Source organism: Schistocerca serialis, chromosome 6 (assembly GCF_023864345.2).
Source record: "Schistocerca serialis cubense isolate TAMUIC-IGC-003099 chromosome 6, iqSchSeri2.2, whole genome shotgun sequence".
In the NCBI taxonomy this organism is placed as follows: Eukaryota; Metazoa; Arthropoda; class Insecta; order Orthoptera; family Acrididae; genus Schistocerca; species Schistocerca serialis.
In genome coordinates, this window is record NC_064643.1 from 231,748,991 (window position 1) to 231,769,194 (window position 20,204).

At 42.6% G+C, this 20,204-nt stretch overlaps 1 protein-coding gene across 1 annotated transcript in view; it reads right to left on the bottom strand.

Annotated features, from left to right (window-relative positions):
- Positions 1–19,918, bottom strand: part of LOC126484789 (trypsin alpha-4-like) — a 44,402-nt gene extending 24,484 nt beyond the window's left edge. Inside the window, exons 1-2 of the mRNA XM_050108386.1 lie at positions 19,553–19,918; positions 16,874–17,206 (exon numbers count right to left, since the gene is read on the bottom strand). Coding sequence (XP_049964343.1) covers positions 16,874–17,206; positions 19,553–19,918 — 699 coding nt within the window. The remainder of the gene's footprint in view (positions 1–16,873; positions 17,207–19,552) is intronic.
- Positions 19,919–20,204: the final 286 nt, after the last annotated feature.

Genomic DNA, 20,204 nt, shown 5'->3' on the forward strand with positions numbered 1-20,204 from the left:
ACGATAAAGGCATCATAACACGTCACCAGTAACAGTACTGCATAGGAATGCTCGATGAGTGACCTGATGACGTTCAATGATAGTCACTCCGTTGATTTTTGTTGTTTCGAATTAGAGCATGCAGTACTCCTACACCAGACTTCTGAACTCTGCCTGTTGAATGCAAATGTCGCATGATGGTAAAATGGGACACTATCACATATAGCAGTAGTCGAGACTTCCTTAATATGGAAAATCATTCATGTCAGAACGCTCTTTGTTGAAACACGACTATCTTTTTGTGGCGTATTTTTCCTAAAAGCACTGGCTCCAAACACAGTTCAAATCTTTCTAGCTGCCTCCTCTGCATTCACCAATCTGTTATACCAAAAGTAAACGTTGTGTTGCAGATGTTACACCTTTTTCCACTTGCGACTCTATTTTACAATGATTAACTGTAGTTCAAGTATGCAAAATCCAATGCTTAATTGTAAGATGATAACTAGAACTTCAAATTCGAAAATGACAGTTGATATATACACTGACAGCGTGGCGCCGCGTTCACATGGGCGGCGCCGGATTTCAGGCGGCGGGTGGCGTCTGGCCGGTGGCCTGTAGCCGCTGCAGCGCGAGGAAACGCTCGAGCGTAAGCTGTTGTGATCGCGACGGAGCCACGAGCTGCCGTGCGAAGTTGTTTCTCGAATACTTGTTATTGCTGGTGGGTGCGCAATCAGACTCACAACTTTAGAACGAAATGTGGGGAAAAAAAAAAGTTGGACGCGAACAGGCGACCATAACTTTAGAGTGGACGAAGATTACGACTTTTTTTTTTTCCTCGCTCTTCATTTTGTTCTGTATTATTCGTTGCGTTTGGTCTCGACGGACGTCACAAGTCATCCATTTAAGGGGACACTTGATCCCTTTACTCATTTTATTTATTACATAGGGCGAGCAGCCCTATAACCGAACACGCTGAGCTACCGTGCCGGCATCCAATAGACCACGGGCTGACACAATCCGAGAACATCTCGGAAGTAGACAACACTTCCTCCTAACACTTCCGCATGTAACATGTTGCCAGATTGTGTAGATGGCCGGATTTAGAGTTGTCAGGGGCGGTCAGTTTTATTGGCCACATTAAGTGAACGACTCGGACTTAGTCCCTATGGCGGCCGGCCGGGGGTCAGTTTTTATGTCTAAGACTGTACACTTGAGATATTTCGTTTCCCATGAAATGGTGGCAGACGATGCTGTGGCGTCTTCGAAGCGCGAGCTTCGTCAGTGCAACATATCTCAGCACAGCTGAGCGAACGTTTTCATCCTGCTGCTAGTGTAATGGACAATGGCAATACTGCTGAATACTTTTGACAACCATGTTACCATCGATTTATGTTCTTGAGTGGTTCATAATTATGTTAGTAAATTCATTCGATATTTTTATGTCCCTTAAATTACATTTGCTACATGATTCGCATTGAAGACGTAGGAAATGTAAGTTATTTGGTCCAGGAAGCACGTTCCAACAGAAATTGATGCTTACATTGACATTTATGTTGCGAATTAGTCGTCTTATCCATCACATGAAAAACGAGGATGCTCCGTTTTGCTACAGTTGTTTCAGAGCTAAGAAGGGAACCTCCCCATCGCACCCTCCTCAGATTTAGCTATAAGTTGGCACAGAGGCTAGGCCTTGAAAAACTGAACACAGATCAATCGAGAAAACAGGAAGACGTTATGTGGAACTATGAACAAATAAGCAAAATATACAAAGTGAGTAGTCCATGCGCAAGATAAGCAACATCAAGGATAGTGTGAGCTCGGGTGCGCCGTGGTCGCGTAGTTGGCTTGAGCAGCTGCAGATCGAGAGGTTCTTGGTTAAAGTCTTCCTTCAAGTGTATAGATTAATTTTTTATTTTCAGACAACCATTACAACACGTACTGTTTATCAGCAAATGTAGGAAATAATCATACTAATGTTCGACAATCGTTCGATCCCTTAAGGAACTTTCCGATGCCTTACAGTTCGGAAAATATTCATTGACATTGTTATTGATGTCGCGAGCTATATTTGCTGGAGTGCAACGCATCTCACGTATTTAATGCACTCTCGTCCAAAGTAGCGAACAGTCAACTGCCAGCCAGGGAGCCTCGTTAGCAGGAATACCCTCCCTTCCGTGCGCTGTAGTCGATTGTCATGTGTTTCGATGTTTGTTTAGGTGTAGCGTCATCATACTACGGCGCAGTTACCTCGCATCGGACGGGCGGACGGACAGATAATAATTGTCTGAAAATAAAAAATTAACCTTTTCACTCGAGGGAAGACTTGAACCAAGGACCTATCTTTCCGCAGCTGCTCACGCTAACCACGGGATCATGGCGCTTCGGAGCTCACCCTATCCTTGATGTTGCCTATCTTGCGCATGGACTACTCACTTTGTATATTTTGCTTATTTTTTTCGTAGTTCCAGACAACTTCTTCTTGTTTTCTCGATTGATCTATGTTCTGTTTTTCAAGGCCTATCCACTGTGCCAACTTATAACTAAATCTGAGGGGGGTGCGACGGGGATGTTCCCTTGTTAGTGGTATTGTGTGTTGGTGGCGTTGCCATTTTACATACTGTGCATGTAATAAACAATAAATGCGTTGGATGCCTCATGTGATCAGTTTACTTGAAAAACGTTTGTTGTCATCGTAATTTATGTAACTGGCTCTCCGACTTCCAACTTGACAGTTTGTGCAAAAATTGTTTACCTTGCTAGTCCTAGTTTCAAACATTGTCTGACAGAAAACGTAAGCATGAAGGAGTCAGTACAAGCAATTATTCGCTATCGTAGTAAACTTTTGAATCCACTGGACACTTGAATACTCTGTATTGATTCTGAGAATCTTGTTATTTTTAAAGTTATTTACTGTCTCAATGTCATACGTGAGAATAGAATTAAAGGCAGTTGGATTAGGTTCCTGATCTATAAACTATGATTTAATATTCTGCGCTGCTAAATAAATTTTGAAGGTTATATTCTCTACGTAAAACAGAGTATCGGTTTCAGTCCTAGGATTGACGATAAACTTCAGAAATACAATTACAGAATAGTGGCATATTGATTATGGCTCCTCACCATCAACAATAGTTGTTACCCATAGTTTGATATTTGCTATTTTACCGTCGTTACCCTTTAGAGACCAACCTGATCTTTCCAAAATGCCATTTTTGACTTGCTTCTTAATATGTCCTATAACTACAGATTTGTTGAAAACATTAACTGTTAAATACGCTATTCCACAAATTAAAAACTTCCAGTTATTCTTCATATCTTGAAACTTACTACCGTTGAATTTCACTGAAGAAAAGATACACAACAATAAAATGAAATCAAAGATTAGATTGTCAAAGCATAGTGTGAATGGTTAAAATGAAATGAACTAAAAATCATCTTCTTGTCTAAAAAACGTTACTCTTCCAGAGAACTTCGGCACTTCTCAAAATTATTTACACCTCTGATGTGTAGCCACATGTGGACAAATAGTGGGTCTCATGATGCAGCACTGTTTAGCCGTCACAAAATAGAGCCTCAAAAATCAGTAAATATAACTATTCTTCTACTGTCGCTCCGTTTCGCATATACCAACCGCCCTCTGCTCCGACAACGACTCAAAGTGTACTGGGTATCTGATTTTTCTCGCCTTTTTCGGGCCTCCTTACCTCTCCATTTTGCCCAACCTTTGTTCTCCAATTACGCCTTCATCGGCGAGCTTCTCCTCAATATTTTTTAATTTGTGCTGAATTGTTTTGTACCCTTCTTGCATATACACGTGTGTCGTGTATTTTTTAGAGACTGCATGAATATATAAGGTGAGTATTTGTTCTCTTATCAAATTAAATCGAATTAAATATTACATATCTTTCTGTGAATTAATTTGTTTGTCCACATTCCACTTACTGCGTTTCCTTGAAATTATATAAAATATAAGTCTGTAAAAAAAAAAAAAAACTTGAAACAGCTGTTGCAGCTGATTGGTGAAGGGCTGAAAAAAAAAAAGAAAAACACCTCTGCTGATGCTGCTCAGTATCGCGTATAGCCTCCTTCGGCTTCCACAACAGCTCGAAGTCTGTTGGGCATTGAGCCCACAACTCGAGCCACATAACTAGGAGATTCAAGTAACTCATCCCAAGCGTCATGAATCACATCAGAAAGCTGTCGGCGAGTCGACGTGCCCCTTTTCTCGTATTACTCTGACCATTTCTGCCCAAATATTCTCAATGGGATTCATGTCAGCTCCTTTAGGTGGCCATTCCATTACAGTAATATTACTATGGTCGTCGAACCACCTCTTAACCACACGTGCCATATGAATCGGCGAGCGATCTTGTTGGCACATGATCTGATCATCGCCAAATCTTGCTGTCACAGAAGGCAACATCACGTTCTCCAGAATTGATATGTAATTGCGCGCATCTAATCTTCCTTCCACTTCCCACACGAGCCCCCACCCTTCGGCCGATATCCATGCCCATACCGTTACCGACTCCCTGCCGCTCCTTCGGCAACTGTAAATATATTTTCGATTATACCTAGCACATTTAGGGCGGTAAACAAGTACTTTTCCGGTTGATGCCGTAGAGAAAACTTTTTCGTCCGTGAAAATCACTCGCCTCCAAAACTGGAGAGGTTTGTCGACATTTTCAGCAGCAAAAGCAAGGCGAGCTTCTCTGTGGGAAACAGTCAATGTCTCATTCACAGCAGCGCTTTTGGCTCTCAGTCCACCTTCCCTTAGACGACGAGTGACGGTCTTACTGCTAACATTGAGACTCAAAGTCTCCTGAATTTGTCGTGCGTCGACAAATGGGTGGTTCTCACTGAAACGGCGTATCTGCTGATCCTGAGCTGCTGTTGTTTTGCGGCGACCGCCATGAGGACTCCCATTCAGGTTACCACTCTCTTCCTTCCGTCCGATCCACCTGGCTACCGTCGACTTGTGAAGACCCATAGTTCTCGCTATATAGCCATTTGAAAATCCCTCTGCATGGAGTGCGATTATAGCGCCCTTGTCTGCCTCAGACAGATGGGCCATTTAGCGTTGACTGAATGGTTCGTCGCGGTTAATATCTGCTGCGGAAACAGCGCTAGCAGGAAACAGACTGCCTCCTCCACGATGGCAGCCACAACGCAGTGGCCAAGTACGTGTAACACGGAAATCGATGGCATAAACGAGAGGTCGCAAGCCCGTACCCGTGTCATTACATAGTGGAGCAACTTAGAATCTGTAATTTTTCTCAGAATGGACTCGTCCACTCTTGTCATGTCTTATCCTGATAAATATTACATGAAATGAAATGTTTACGTTTTGCATATGCGGCAGGCCTAACGCAAGATACATTTCTGAAATATCTGAGGCAACGTGAAGAACACTTCGTGAATTTTAGCTGTAGAAGTTTGCCTTATAAGAAGGAAAACGTGTTTATACCCGCTCGCTGTGTTTCCAAGTGGCGCAGTTTACTCTGAGGCATACATAATTCTCGCCGGGCGTAAGAAGCGACTCGACTAACGAGGGGAACTCGCCAGGTGTCATAGGCTGATTGTCCGGAAACTTTGCTCAGTGAAGGAGAGGACAAAATAAGCGATCATGTGTTTCGGCTTATCTGCAGACACTCGACCGTTTCCGAGAAAACGACGGTCACAGTTGTCAACGCGCTGTTGCTATAGTGTAGATACCTTCTGCAGCCGAGAACGCAACTGAAGCGGTGACTCAGTGGCTACCGTCGTTCCTTCTTAACTTTGATTCCCCATATTGTTTTTGTTTTTTATTAATTTTTCCTGCCTCTCTATCTGAATTATCTACGAATGATTTTTTCTAATTTATGTTGAAATAATGTTGTCATTATTCGCTAATTAACTTTATGTGCAATTAATGAATTAAAAAAATAATAAACGAATGAGACAAGCTGATCTAAAATCATCTGATCTGCCTCATGTATCGTTATATCCAGATGGTTTATAAATGTTAATCTACATTCAGATCCGATGATGGCACCTTTAGTGTGTTGAAAGCGGTTATCCAGCAAACAGTATTTAAGCGATCTTGGCTTCTGAATTATTTGTACAACAGAGTGATCGCCCCACTACGCACTATGTGTTCCCTTTTTAACTTATTTCTTTACACAGTAAATTAACTGACGAATAACGACAACAGTGTTTCAACATAAATTGGAATAAACATTAGTAGATAATTCAGAGAGTGAGGAGGGGGGGGGGAGGGGAGGAAGGAAAAACCGGGTTTCGAACTAGCAGCGCAAAGTTTCGAAGTCACTATGGTAGCCGCAGAGCCACCACTTCAGTTGAATCCTTACCCGCTAAGAGGTATCTACACTATAGTAACAGCACATTGAAAACTTTCACCGTCGTTTTCTCAGAAGCGGTAGAGTGTAAGCAGATAAGCCGAGACACGTGTTCGCTTATTTTGTCTCAGCAAGATCGGGGTATGACACTTGGCGTGTCCCTTCGTAAGTGGCGTGCGTTGGGATTCAGTAGACAGAATGCGTCCACTTTCCTCGACTTCTCATTGACATGTTTGGAAACTTTCTTTCTTGTAGTGGTACTTTGCATTATAAGGACTGGTTTTCCTGATAACGATTTACTAATGGACTTTGCTCCTAATTTACGTTACTGTGTAGTAGACCTACTGCAACTACTTAAACCGGAAATGTTTGTTTATTTGGATACTCCGCTTCTTAGTTGCTACATTTCGCTATAATATTTTCCTTTCTTTCAAAACGGCAAGTTAAGATGACCACTGCAACTTGGTAACATCAGTAACAATTTAATACTTTGAAACAGTTATGTGTGGTGTACGAGGAGTGTACTATGTTGAATGAGGAATACATTAAACACGAAAGCTGCGTCCAATAACAATAATTAACTTTCGATTACATGACAAAATACAAGTCGAACCACTGTCGGTTCACCTCAGTACCTCAGTACCTCAGTACCCAGTAAAACTTAAACTGGAACGATCGACAACATACTTTTGTGGGGAAAGCAAACGAATGACTGCGTTTTATTGGCCGCACACGAAGAATACGCAATATGCCAACTGAAAACACTGCCTACACTACGTTTGTCCGTCCACTGCTATAATATCCTTGACAGACGTGCTTGACTGTGCACGCAAATACGTCCAACGAACGGTAGCATGATTTGTAATGTCACGAAATAGGGGAGAGAGGGTTCCAGATTTGAAAATCGAGTTGAGGTAACTTTCATGAAAACAAAAGCTTTTCTCATTGCCGCGAGATCTTATCACGAAATTTCGATCACCAACATCTGTTCTGAATGCTAAAACATTATTTCCTCGGGAACCTACACACGAAGAAACCATAGTAATATTGTAATTCAAGGCTCGCAAGAAAAGATTTAAGTGGTTTTTTTTCCCGCACACTGTTAATGAGTGGGACGGTAGAGAAATTGTCCGAACCTTCTGCCAGGCACGTAAGTCTGGATTGCAAAGAAATCCTGTTGATGTAGTCATGTAGATGTAACAACGAAATTATGTTGTATTTGCGACATGTGACTTTCATTTGATTTTAACATCGAACACTGGAAGTAAAGCACATTAAGGCGACTTTTGTGAACTGTCATGCTCCCACGGAGGACAGCGAATGTGAAGTGAAAGACGAGTTCTATGCACAGCTGGAGGCAGTGATGGACGCTATACCAGATGGATACCTGGGGATTCTCCTTGGTGATATGAATGCCAAGTTTGGGAAACAACAAATATTCCAAGACACAACAGGTAGGCACAATCTACACAACCTAAGCAATGACAATGGAGTTAGGTTCATCAGCTTCGCTACATCATTAGGGTTGTTCATCTCCAGCACAAACTTCCAGCGGAATAACATACATAAAGGAACCTGGGTATCACCAGATGGGAGAACTGTAAATCAAATAGACCATGTTGCCATTGATCTCAGAGCCAAGAGATGGGTGTCAGATGTTAAGACAGCGCGGGGTGCCGAAGGTGGGAGTGATCATTTTCTGGTCAGAGGCCATTTAAACATACAGTGTAAAGGAAGAACGGAGCCTAAGTTAAAAAGAGTGGAAAGGTACCATGTGGAGAAACAGAAAGATGAGGCAACGAAGACCAGATACCGGTTGCAACTTAGTAACCGCTTTGAAGCACTCAGTGAAGTGGATGCGAATCAGGACCTCGAACTAATGTGGGGAAACATCCAGATCTCAGTTAGGGATACAGCAAAGGAAACACTCATGGGAAACACAGTGGGCAAGAAGATCTGCTTTTGGAAAGGAATGTGCAGATGCCCTGGAAAGGAGAAAGGAAGCCAGGAACAAATGGCTGAAGGGGACAAATCTGGCACAAGCCAAAGCACAATTTGAGGAGGTCCGAAAGACTACACAAGCAATTCTGAGATGAGCAAAGAAGAAATACATAAGGAATATCATCACTGAAGCAGAAACAGACTTCAGAGGACAAAAGAGGAGGGAAATGTTTCTGAGGGTGAAGTACCTCTGCAAAGGTCACCTGGCCAAGCAGAAATTTGTCAAAGATTCCCGGGATAAGATCCTGACGAACGATAGGGACATAGCTATGGAAAGAGTACTTTCGACAGCTGCTAAATTGTGATGAACCCGAACTGCAGTTTGATTTCCAGTACCCAATTACAGCCGATGCAGACTATCCCCCACCTACCCTGGATGAGATAAAAACCAGAATCAGGCACCGTAAACAGGTCCAGTTGAAGATGGAATACAGGCTGAAATGATCCTGGCAGGAGGAGAGAAACTTGCAGAAAAAATACACCGACTGATACAGGCAATATGGGCCAAAGAAGAACTACCAGGAGAATGGAAAACAGCTCTGATTTGTCCAATACATAAGAAGGGCGACAAACTGAAATGTGACAACTATCGAGGAATCGCCCTGCTTAACGTCTGCTATAAGACCCTGTCCAATTGCCTCATACATAGAATTCAGACAGTGGCAGAATCGGTGATTGCGGAGTACCAGGGAGGATTCCGGCCAGGACGGTCAACAGTGGATCACTTCTTCAGTCTCCGGCAGCTCACTGAGAAACTGGGTGAATATAGTAAAGATTTGCATATTTTACTCGTTGATTTTAAGAAAGCCTATGATTGCATACATCGCAAGAGCCTGCTCAACTGTTTAAGGGAGTTTGGCATAGCAGAGAAACTCATCAATCTGATAAAGATCTGTCTGAACGAAACACATGCAAAGGTGAAGATGGGAAATTGCGTAACTGAGGAATTTGAAATTGTGACAGGACTCAGGCAAGGAGATGGGTTGTCCCCTATCCTGCTCAACTTTGCCCTCGAGAAGATCGTATGCAAGGCCTTCCAAGAGAACGAAGCGATTGAAATCGAAGGAAAGAGACTGGCATACTTAGCCTATGCAGACGACATCTGTTTACTCTCTAAGTCGAAAGAGGAGTTGGAGCAAATGACCAAAGCACTAAAGCAGGCTGCCAGCAAATTTGGGCTAAAAATAAACGAAGCTAAGACAGAGTACCTCGTTATGACGCGTGGTCATTGTCAGACTGCTGATCATCTACAATCACTGCAGGTTGGGGACAATTCGTACAAGAGAGTGCAAGAATTCAAATACCTAGGGCCACTTTTCACTGAGAACTCGTCATGTGAAGCAGAGATCAATGCCAGAATACAAGCAGGAAACCGATCTTACCACAGCCTAGCACAACTGCTTCGGTCCAAATCTCTCTCCAGACAGTTCAAGATTCAACTGTACAAAACCCTGATCCAGCCTGTTGTTCTATATGGCTGTGAGACATGGAGTATCCGGAAGCAGGACTTCCATAAGCTCCTTGTTTTTGAGAGAAAAGTGCTTCGGAAGATCTTCGGTCCGGTTCTGGATGCAGATACAGGGGAATGGAGGATCAGATACAACCAAGAGCTTGAGGAACTATACCAGCAGCCCAACATAGCAGGAACTGTCAAAGCCAAACGAATGCAGTGGGCCTGCCATGTGGCCCGAATGGAGGATCACAGATGGCCTCGGAAGCTCCTGGATTTCACACCTACAGGAAAGAGACCGCCAGGGAGACCCAAGAAGCGTTGGAGGGATGGACTCCACGAAGATTTAAAACAAATGTCAATAGATGTGGACGAATGGCGGATAGCAGCAATGGACAGAATACAGTGGAGGAGGAAACTTGTAGATGCGTGCGGTCCACTGGGCCTGATCACGTAGTAGTAGTAGTAGTAGTAGTAGTAGTAGTAGTAGTAGTATCGAAGTTGTTTGCTGTTTATTTGCATTTTGTTCATTAGTTGCCCGCATCTCGTGGTCGTGCGGTAGCGTTCTCGCTTCCCACGCCCGGGTTCCTGGGTTCGATTCCCGGCGGGGTCAGGGATTTTTTCTGCCTCGTGATGGCTGGGTGTTGTGTGATGTCCTTAGGTTAGTTAGGTTTAAGTAGTTCTAAGTTCTAGGGGACTGATGACCATAGATGTTAAGTCCCATAGTGCTCAGAGCCATTTGAACCATTTTGTTCATTAGTTTTAGCCATATAGGAACACCTAGGCGCGTTAAATTGATATTGAAATAAAGTGTCATGCATGGACCAATAACAATAAATTCTTACCTACTTGATATGGTTTTACAGTATCTGCCAGCGTCTTCAGAAGTGGATATCGCATACGACGTTCCTAGGGAGTTTATAAATGGATATTGCAGACGACTTCGAACAAAGTATGAATGTAGCTTCGTAAAAGTTCCGTGATCAAACGATCTGAGTTGCTGGCGAATACAGTTTATCCTCACTAGACAGTATATATTATCATTATGCATGAGGTGAATAGCGTTTCGCCGGGTGCAGTGGCCGAGCGGTTCCAAGCGCTTCTGTCACGAACCGCACGGCTGCTTCAGTCGCAGGCTGGAATCCTACCTCGGGCATACATGTCTGTGATGTCCTTAGGCTAGCTACGTTTAAGTAGTTCTAGGTCTAGGGGCTGATGACCTGAGCAGTTTGGTCGCATTGTTCTTGAGGCCATTTTTTGACCTTTTGCGTAAATTTTCTTTACATAAACGGCCGTAACTTTAGATTGCGTTGACATAGAAGCTCATTTTTTTACACCACCAAGGGACCGGTTACCGCAAGAAGTGCGATACATTTCCGCTTATTATGTCTACCCGTTCTGGAGGTAAACGGATTTTAAGGTTTGGGTAGACCGATAGACGGTCAAGAAAGTGAGACTAGTAGGGTTCCGTTTTTACCGGTTTAGGTGACGAAACCCTAACAACGAAAACAGCTACGACAGCTACTGAAGATGAGGGCCGCATAAATAACACCCCCTACACTTTATTCGAAATGTGTTAGTTGCAGTCGATATATCACCATATTAATCGTAGCTACGCTTTCGATCCAAATCACGTTTACAGGAATGCAAATAGAATCCATTTGCCTATACACGTGGTAATTCACATCCCAGTATTAATGCCACTGCGTTTTAGAAGTGCGAACATTCCCATTGCTAGCTAGCTTAAGAAACAGTTCGGCTAATGAACGTTTTCTGGCTGTGGCGCGTCTAGTGGAGATTTCGAATCAGTGCAGAATACGTTTGGCACCTATGTAGCCGATTATTTCCTGGGGTGGTGCAGAATTATCCTACTAAATCTACACTCTAACAACAGTATTTTGTTATTTAGATAAACATCCCGAATGATTGTCACATAAGCGGTGACATAAAGGAAGAAAATTCATGTTTTTGAGTCCACAAAGCTCTATGCAACAGTAACTGCAGATCATTTAGCCATTTTCATTGCGAAATTGCCGGCTTATTCATGTCTGGGGTAATAATATAGGGCTGTTTGCCTGGGTTGTCTGCTAGCGTAGTGAAAGGAAGGTCTGGTTTGTTTTCGGTTCTAATCTCGATGGAGGCAGGCACAATATCAGTAAAGCAATTTTAAGAAATTATCGCGCCCCCAATAAGTTTTATCGTTACGTTTATTCTGTACTGGCGCCCTGTGGATGTCAATATGACACTCTTGTAGAATTTCATACATGTTACTGCCCACTTTTTCCGCTTCTGTAAATAATGGAATTGACTTAAGTGTAGCACTGAATGATTTTTAACTGAATTTCGTTATGAATCTTCACGCATTGCTAAATTTGCACACTTTCATGGTAGGTCAGCAACGGTAATCCACTATGACCGGTCTGAACGTTGACTCAGACCCTTTCGCGACCGAATGCGGATAATATTTTGCTAATTCGTAACGATCTGGGGGGGGGGGGGGTTTGTCTTACTAAAACTGTTATTTTATCTCGATAATTTGAAATTCATTTTTATTGGTAAAGTTCATACCAATTAGCGTTACTTCTTTAAGTTCTGTCTTATATTTATTTACGTGTTATATTTAACACACTAATCAGCATTAATATACTCTTACGAATTATTGAAAATAGCCTAAAAAAGTTCAGATAGTTTGTCAATTTCACGCCTGTGCATGGTATGTTTGTAGCACTTCGTCGCCTTGCCTGTTATGCTGTGTAGCAGACTTTAAAGCCACGCGGATCAGCATAACGAAAAGGCGAGGGGTCTCGCTCGTTTTGTCCACGGCTGTACATCAATCTGGACCACCACCTCTGAAGGTCTCGCTGTGTGGTGACACAACATGTAATGTGTGGTTTTCGTGAGCAATAGAAACGACAGAAATGATGTTTGTGTTGATCTCTATTCCAATTTTCTATGCAGGTTCCAGAACTTTCGGAACCCTAGAGGTGCATAACTCTTTTGGTGTGGTTTTGGTTATCAAATGAACTCCCCTATAGCTAACTTAAGATCTATTAATGGCCTTTTTACGGAGCAGCTTAGTCTGGAAATTATTTGAAGGAATTGAAGGAGGGCGACACGTAACGTCCGGCACTCCTATTAGAAATTAGCAAGATCTTGTGTTCGTTGTCGAAAGGCGTTTAAAGGTAAAGTAGGGCACATAGTTTTTCTTTGAAATCCCAACTAAGATTTGAAAGTGGAGGTGTGTTACGCCAGTAAATTGGCTCCTCAGTCCCTGTGAGATCACTCAGATATTAAGTTGTGTTAATCTTCGTCCGCAGAATCTCAGCACATGCAGATTCTAGAGGGCTCACGTAATCCAGATCAAGAATAATTAATTAATGCTATAGCCAAAAGAAGAATGGAGCCACCCGTCTTCCCGTATTTATAGTTTTGGTGGGGGAGGTTGAGCCATGGTGGTTCCCTACCATCTTACAATTAGTCCGCCTCGTCCGCATGAGCGTGCAGCAGCAGTATAGGGTGCACTGTTTATCTAGGGGGCGTGGTGGTGGTGGCGTTCCTGGGGAAGGGAGGCCTTGTCAGGTGGAGTGGTGATCTGGGGCTCTGAAGTCCTCCTCTATCGGTGTCAATGGGGTCACATGACACGAATTTGTAGCGAGGCGTATAGACTTTGTGCAGTGAGGAATTCGTGTGTATACAACGGCTTTCTTAGTGCGGAACTCACTCAAGTCTTCCGGAACTGATTAATTTGCCATGTGTTAATCTAGTCGCGCCAGGTAGGTGGTTCGTGGCCGCGAATCTTTAAAATGGCTCTGAGCACTATGGGACTCATCTTCTGAGGTCATCAGTCCCCTAGAACTTAGAACTACTTAAACCTAACTAACCTAAGGACATCCCACACATCCATGCCCGAAGCAGGATTCGATCCTGGGACCGTAGCAGTCGCACGGTTCCAGACTGTAGCGCCTAGAGCCGCTTGGCCACTGCGGCCGGCGTGGCCGCGGAATTAAGTCCCATTGACGCTAGTTCTATAAGTGTGAATTTAGGCTGTGGAAACCCATATCTTCTCTGAAAGGCTAGCTCGAACTTTTACAAGTGAGCATGTTTGGTTCAGCTGTGTAATAGTATTACTGCCTCGTCCGTCTCGTTTACGGTGATTATGTAAATCGAAGAGAAACTGATTTGTGTTACCAATATCTGGCTTCTGAGATTTCTTAGTCCGTAGTCAACAGTACTTCTTGAATTATCTTTCTATTCCACCATCTTCTGTTACACCCATAGTTCTAAGCGTCGTAACTACAGCAGTTACAGCAGTATTGAGCGTGCAGTGGTGGTCCTAGTACGCCTTTAGTCTATTCGAGCGTCACGGACTGTTTGTCGTGTCGGCTTATGGTAGTCGTTGCCCTTAGTGCCTTCGAATTTCTGCATCTACAAGCCTCACCTTCGCCAAGGATGTTACCACTCGCCAAGCTATTTAATTTTAATGTGTTAATTGTTTCGTGTAACTGCGGGTTTCCTCATTCCAAAGACCTATTTGGTCAGTGATGGTCTCCACTCGCTGACTTTCATAACTGCAATCTAGTAGGTCATTCTTATATCTGCTATTTCTGTCATTGTAAGGGCCAGTTATTCTATACCATTTTGGTAACTCTTGTCTTAACACTTTAAAATGTTTTTAAATTTGGACCAGTTCTTTATAATTGTTATGGGAACTACTCCTCATTCATTTGGTTTATAGTTTATTTAATGTACCAGCTCGCCTCAGTTTCTCTTACTTTCGGGGGCTGTAATGACACTGGCTTTAGGGACCTCTTGCTTGGCTTGGCGGCAGTTGACCGTGTTTCGTACACATTGTACCTATATGCGAACAGATTGTTTTTATTTATTCCTTATTTTTTAAGGTCATATTCTGTTGGGTTCTATTTATTGTGTTTGATGTTACAAGTCAACCTTGTAAGAGGAAAAGCATATGATCTTCATTGCGTGGCTTAAATCACGTGATCAAGGTATTTATCTGTGGCGCACGTTAAGGCTGCTCTTTCTTAATTGAGACCTATCTTGCATGGGGTGGAGTTCCTAGATACTGAAGGTTTTCTTTTTTCAAAGAAAAACCAACAGAGAGAGGAAACGCTACAGCGCCAAACAGAAATTTGTTTGTCCGATTATTGAATTCTAAGGTTAGCTACAGCCCAGAATTTTTTTTTCGTTGGAGGTATAGAGGAATTGTCTAGTCCGGACATTTTTTATTTATTTTTTTTAATTGTAAAATTCAGGCATTTGCGCCTTAGCTTCGTGGTTACTTAAATGTTAAGTAAGCCCAGTGTAGCAAATTTGTAATGTTCTTCTCAAAAGTAATGGAAAACTGAATATAACTTATTTGTGCCCATTATTGTTTTCTCCGTCTGTAACCTTTGTTATGTATACAGTCTATGGTTTAAATGGTCATAATATATGGTCATGATTGTTTATGACCTTGTGTATAAATACTATAATTTGACAAATGGCCCTGTATCATTTTAAAGCTGTTGTTGGTATCCAAACCTCTGTTCTATTGTCAGTTGCAGTTAAAAGTAAATGTTGCTGATCTTAGAAATTGCCGTTCTTGATATATTGATAGTGTTTTTTTAATGTTAACAAGGTTTGTCCTGTAGCGAATGATGCGTACTGAAAACCCCGGCTTACTGCTTTCTAGTGTTTGATTCTGGTTAAGCCATGCTCTGAAAGGTAACATTTCATGTTGCAAGCACTTTGAACATTTCCTGTCAACAGAGGGTACTCTGATACATCTCAGAATAATTACTTAAGCGTTTACCAGATTTAATAAAGGCGCTATAATATTTTATTGTGATTTATTTTGTACTCCCCAAAAGAAACAGATTATTTCATAATAATAAAGAATTAAAATCGTCTAGCCACTTAAAATAAGATAATCATTCAGTCTAGAATGTAAAAAAGAATTGACACATATGAAACATATTGGAAAATGGTAATACAGGAATTTAATGGAAGAGCTTGAAATGGCACTTGATAACTAATACATGCATCATTTCTATGGAAAAGATGGGGATAAGGAACAACGAGTAGTTCCAAAACTGCAAGAAGGTATGAACATCAAAGGACAATTGACTCGTCACAAATCATACTCCCGTTTGTGATTCTATTCAACATGACACACTATGTGAACGGCTATTCTTCTATCTCGAAATCAGCACTCACTGTGCCAGATTCTATTCTTTCATCGAAATCTTTTAACGTATTTGCTCTTTTAATCGAATCGTGGTGTTTTAATTTGCTTGCTATGATTCCATGTGTAACTAAAACCACAAATTTATTTATGGAATAAGATTATCATACATAGTTTCCTACAGTGTGATTATATGACAATATGTTGCTAACAGTTATCTTTCTTCTTAATATCTATACAAATCGAAAAGCATATATTGCCAATAAATCATTGTTATTTCTCGGTATTTTATGTTCAAAAATCTATGGAATTTATTGCTGGCACAAATAGCTTCATATGATATAGTCACTGTTGGAACTTGACAGTGTAAATACTCATAAAATATTCTTTAGCTTCCAGCCATGCCAAGTTGTCAAATAAAAGAAAGATCGTGGGTATCTAGACGCATATATATAAATTATAGAGCACAGCAATCAGTCGTAATTTTTTTAGTAGGTTTATTCGACAAATCCAAATTTCGGCTAGTACCTAGCCATTATCAATGCCTCTTTCTAGAATCGATGCATGTCAGTTCCCTGTTGTTCGGGTATCAGTTACAATTCTTTGAACACTTCCTAAAGGAAGATAACCCGATCTAGACCCATGTTGTGGATGGAAGCTCGAGAAAATTTTATTGATTTATATCGCTTGAGATTATGCATTTATAAAATTTTGGTCTAGATGTGAAATATAAATATAAAAACGTTTTCTGCTCAGTAGCAGGCTAACGTGTAGGCAATCGTAATAGTAATAGACGGTGAGTGTTTGTGACGACAGATTGAATTTACGACAATATTGTGTGTTCCCAGGTTACTGTAGCACAGTGAGTTAGACGCCAGCAGCGGTTGTGATCCAGGAGCGGAGGTTTCCGACGTTAGCGTATACGCCACCGTCGGTCTCGCAGTTGTCCCTGCCCCAGGAGACGATGCCGACTTGCGTGGTGCCGCTAACCAGCGGACCACCCGAGTCTCCGCTGCAGGTGCTCTTGCCGGCCTCGCCGGCGCAGATCATACGGTCTGTAGCTTCAAACCTGGCCACGCAGCTGGCGCGGTCGATGACGCTGATGTCGACCTTCAACAGGGAGGAGGCCGAGGGACCTACGTTTGCTGTGCTGCCCCAGCCGGTAACGGTAACAGCGAGGCCTCCCGGTGGGTCGTAGCCTTGAGCCGGGAGGTCAACGACCTCCACGTTACTGCCGATGGGGAAAGATCCATCCACCTGAAGGAGAGATAGCGACTGCATTGAACCATAGATAATATCCGGAAAAGTAAAATGACGTTCAGACAGCGGCGGCAGTAAATACTGGGTGGGTTTTGGGCAAGGCGGAAGAGAAGGGTTGGTTCGAATGGCTCTGAGCACTGTGGGACTTAACATTTGAGGTCATCAGTCCCCTAGAACTTAGAACTACTTACACCTAACTAACCTAAGGACATCACACACACCCATGCCCGAGGCAGGATTCCAACCTGCGACCGTAGTAGTCGCGTGGTTCCGGCCCGAAGCGCCTAGAGCTGCTCGACCACCGCGGCGGGCGAGGAGGAGGGAGAAGAGCTAGTAACAGCGTACTTTCCAACCGAAATGTTGTCACTCGTTACATATATTCACGTCCATACCCTGCACGGTGCCCTGAATAATAAAACAAGTAAACACTGACGGCTAGTTTTGTTGAAAAAACTCGTCGCCCGGACACTGCGACATCATTTATTCACAACGCAATGTGTATGAATCCACAAGTACACATTGTCTTATTTGGGGGACAACCGAAGCAGACATATTGAATGACATTCTCTCGGCTGCTATTGTAAATAATTTATTTAAGAACCGGCCTCGTAGTTTAGAAGTCACATCGTCAGGCTACAATTGTTAAATCATGACATTACATTCTTAACATGGACGGGACCGAACATTCCCTGTCCATGAATAAAGAACATGGTTCCTCAATTGTTCCATGAATCCTGAATGGACGACAGTAAAGCAAACATCACCGATTAACCATTACACCTAGGATCACAATCTATCCAAAATGCCACAAACACACCTGAACGCGATGCATGGAGTCACAGGTGAAAAAGTGACCAGCTATTGCTTGCTATAACAGCTCCTTTCAGCATCTCCTCTCAATGCTTTGGAAATCGGTATCTTGCAGCGGATAATGGGAATTCCGCTTCTATATGAACCAACATAGATTTGACATTCTTCTCACCACACATAATAGGAGGGACGCGTTCCCTATGGTAGCCAAATGTTGTCACAACATGGAAACCAAAGAGGGGGGACTACATTAAAACCTCATTTCGAGGACGTCATTAATGAATATGAGAGGAAGGTCTATTGTCGCAGTGAAGGTGCAAGTTAGAAAGATGCTGTCGTCCAACATCCAAAGACTTGAACCATGCTAAATGCTAAATCGAAACGTCCTTGGTCACATTTTCAGGAGAGTAGCTGGCGTAGGAATCCACGAAGTGCAGTTTCAAACTGACAGAGGCGCCCATTACTTCGAAGTAATAAAGTTGTTCTTACCATTGTCCAATACTATGGCCTTTAAAGTTGTCAAGAAACTTGTTGATAAACGATATGTTTTGAGTTGTATCTTCAAATGATCTGTCCTTCGGTAATTTTCGAATGCCAGATTTGCAGAAAACTTCTTTCAGCTTGACTTGTGGCAGCCTCGGAAACCTACGTATCATATACTGGAAAGTCTCATCATCTTTCAGTTGCGCTTTAATACTTTACTTCGTAATTTCATATGCTATGTGAAGGGGTGGCAGGAGTATTTTTAGGGTTATAAAACACTGGAACAGTACATTCGGAAATGAAGAATGCACCTCGTATACCGCGATCGCAGTGTAGTCACTCTTATTGTTCCAAAATGACTACTTTTAACAGTCTTACTTTGCCCTCTCCTGACATGTGGCCTTGTTAAAAAATTGCGTAATGTCATACGACAGCAACATAAGACTGTTGAAATCGATCATACTGCAACAATATGTGTTCTTTATCTAAATCCATACAGGTCGCCCCTCAGCACAGTATGTGCACCTTGCCAGTACGTGATTCCCTCGAACTTTAACGGCTCGGTTTGGCCAGTTTTTCTGTGTCCAGTGCCCCATACTGAATTACACTAAGAAATTAAACAAATTTTTGTTGAAGTCAGATTATAGAACATCACAAAACAATACTGGCGTTATTTTGATGATTACATAGCTCCATTTTTCTTATCTCACAGACATTATCCATTTGTGTGAAAACTGCATGTGACTGAATATTTTACGCACTTCCACTGAAGTCAGCACCATAAAATTGCCTTTTAGCTTCATGAAAAATATCGTAGTTACCCAGTGATACGTTTGTTTTACAAACTGGACGTTGTGCGGCTACGCATTATTCTGTGAAAGATTGCTTGAGATTATGGCTACCGTATCAAGCCTAGTTTGTAATGAACGAAAGGTTAATCGATAAAATAAAAATAAAAAGTTCATTTGAGACATACGTACGTCCGAAACAGAGTTCCTGTTCTCCCACACATGAGTGAACTCGACAGATCCCCACTCCTCGTGAACTCACCTGTATAACCCCAATATCATAGTCGGCTGTTAACGTGGAGAAGGATTCGTGCACAGCACCGCTCGAAGCCATGAGGACGACACCACCGCTCTCGCGGATCGACGTGCCTGCTCTGACAGAAACTATGGCGATGTTCAGCCCCTGCAGGCAGTGGCCAGCTGTCAGCACCCAGTTACTGCTGATGATGGAAGCCCCGCAGTAGTGCCAACCCACTCTCTGGAAGGAGGCCATCCACGGGTAGTCGGCGATGTCGGCGGGGGTTCCCCCGATTATTCGGCCATCACCTCTGGTCCGTACCCCGAGTGCGCTGGGCGCGGCAGTTCCGCAGTACATCAGAGACAGGACCAAGAGGAGGACTCGCAACATCGCGGCGACTATAGACTGCGCTAGACGTGCCACACATTTATATCTAATGTTTGTACCGATATCGCTGTCCTCTGACCGATAATCAATGACTGTAATTATAATTCATTAATGGCCAATATCAAGCACTTATGTTTGCAGGTCTCTTTCTCTCAAGTGTGATTGCGGTTTTTAATTACACATAATTGAGACTAAAGAGCAACAAAAATTCAAAGATAGATTATCTTTGTTTTCTGGACTCTGTTCATTAAGAAATCACTCGGAACACATATAAAACACTTCGATGTGC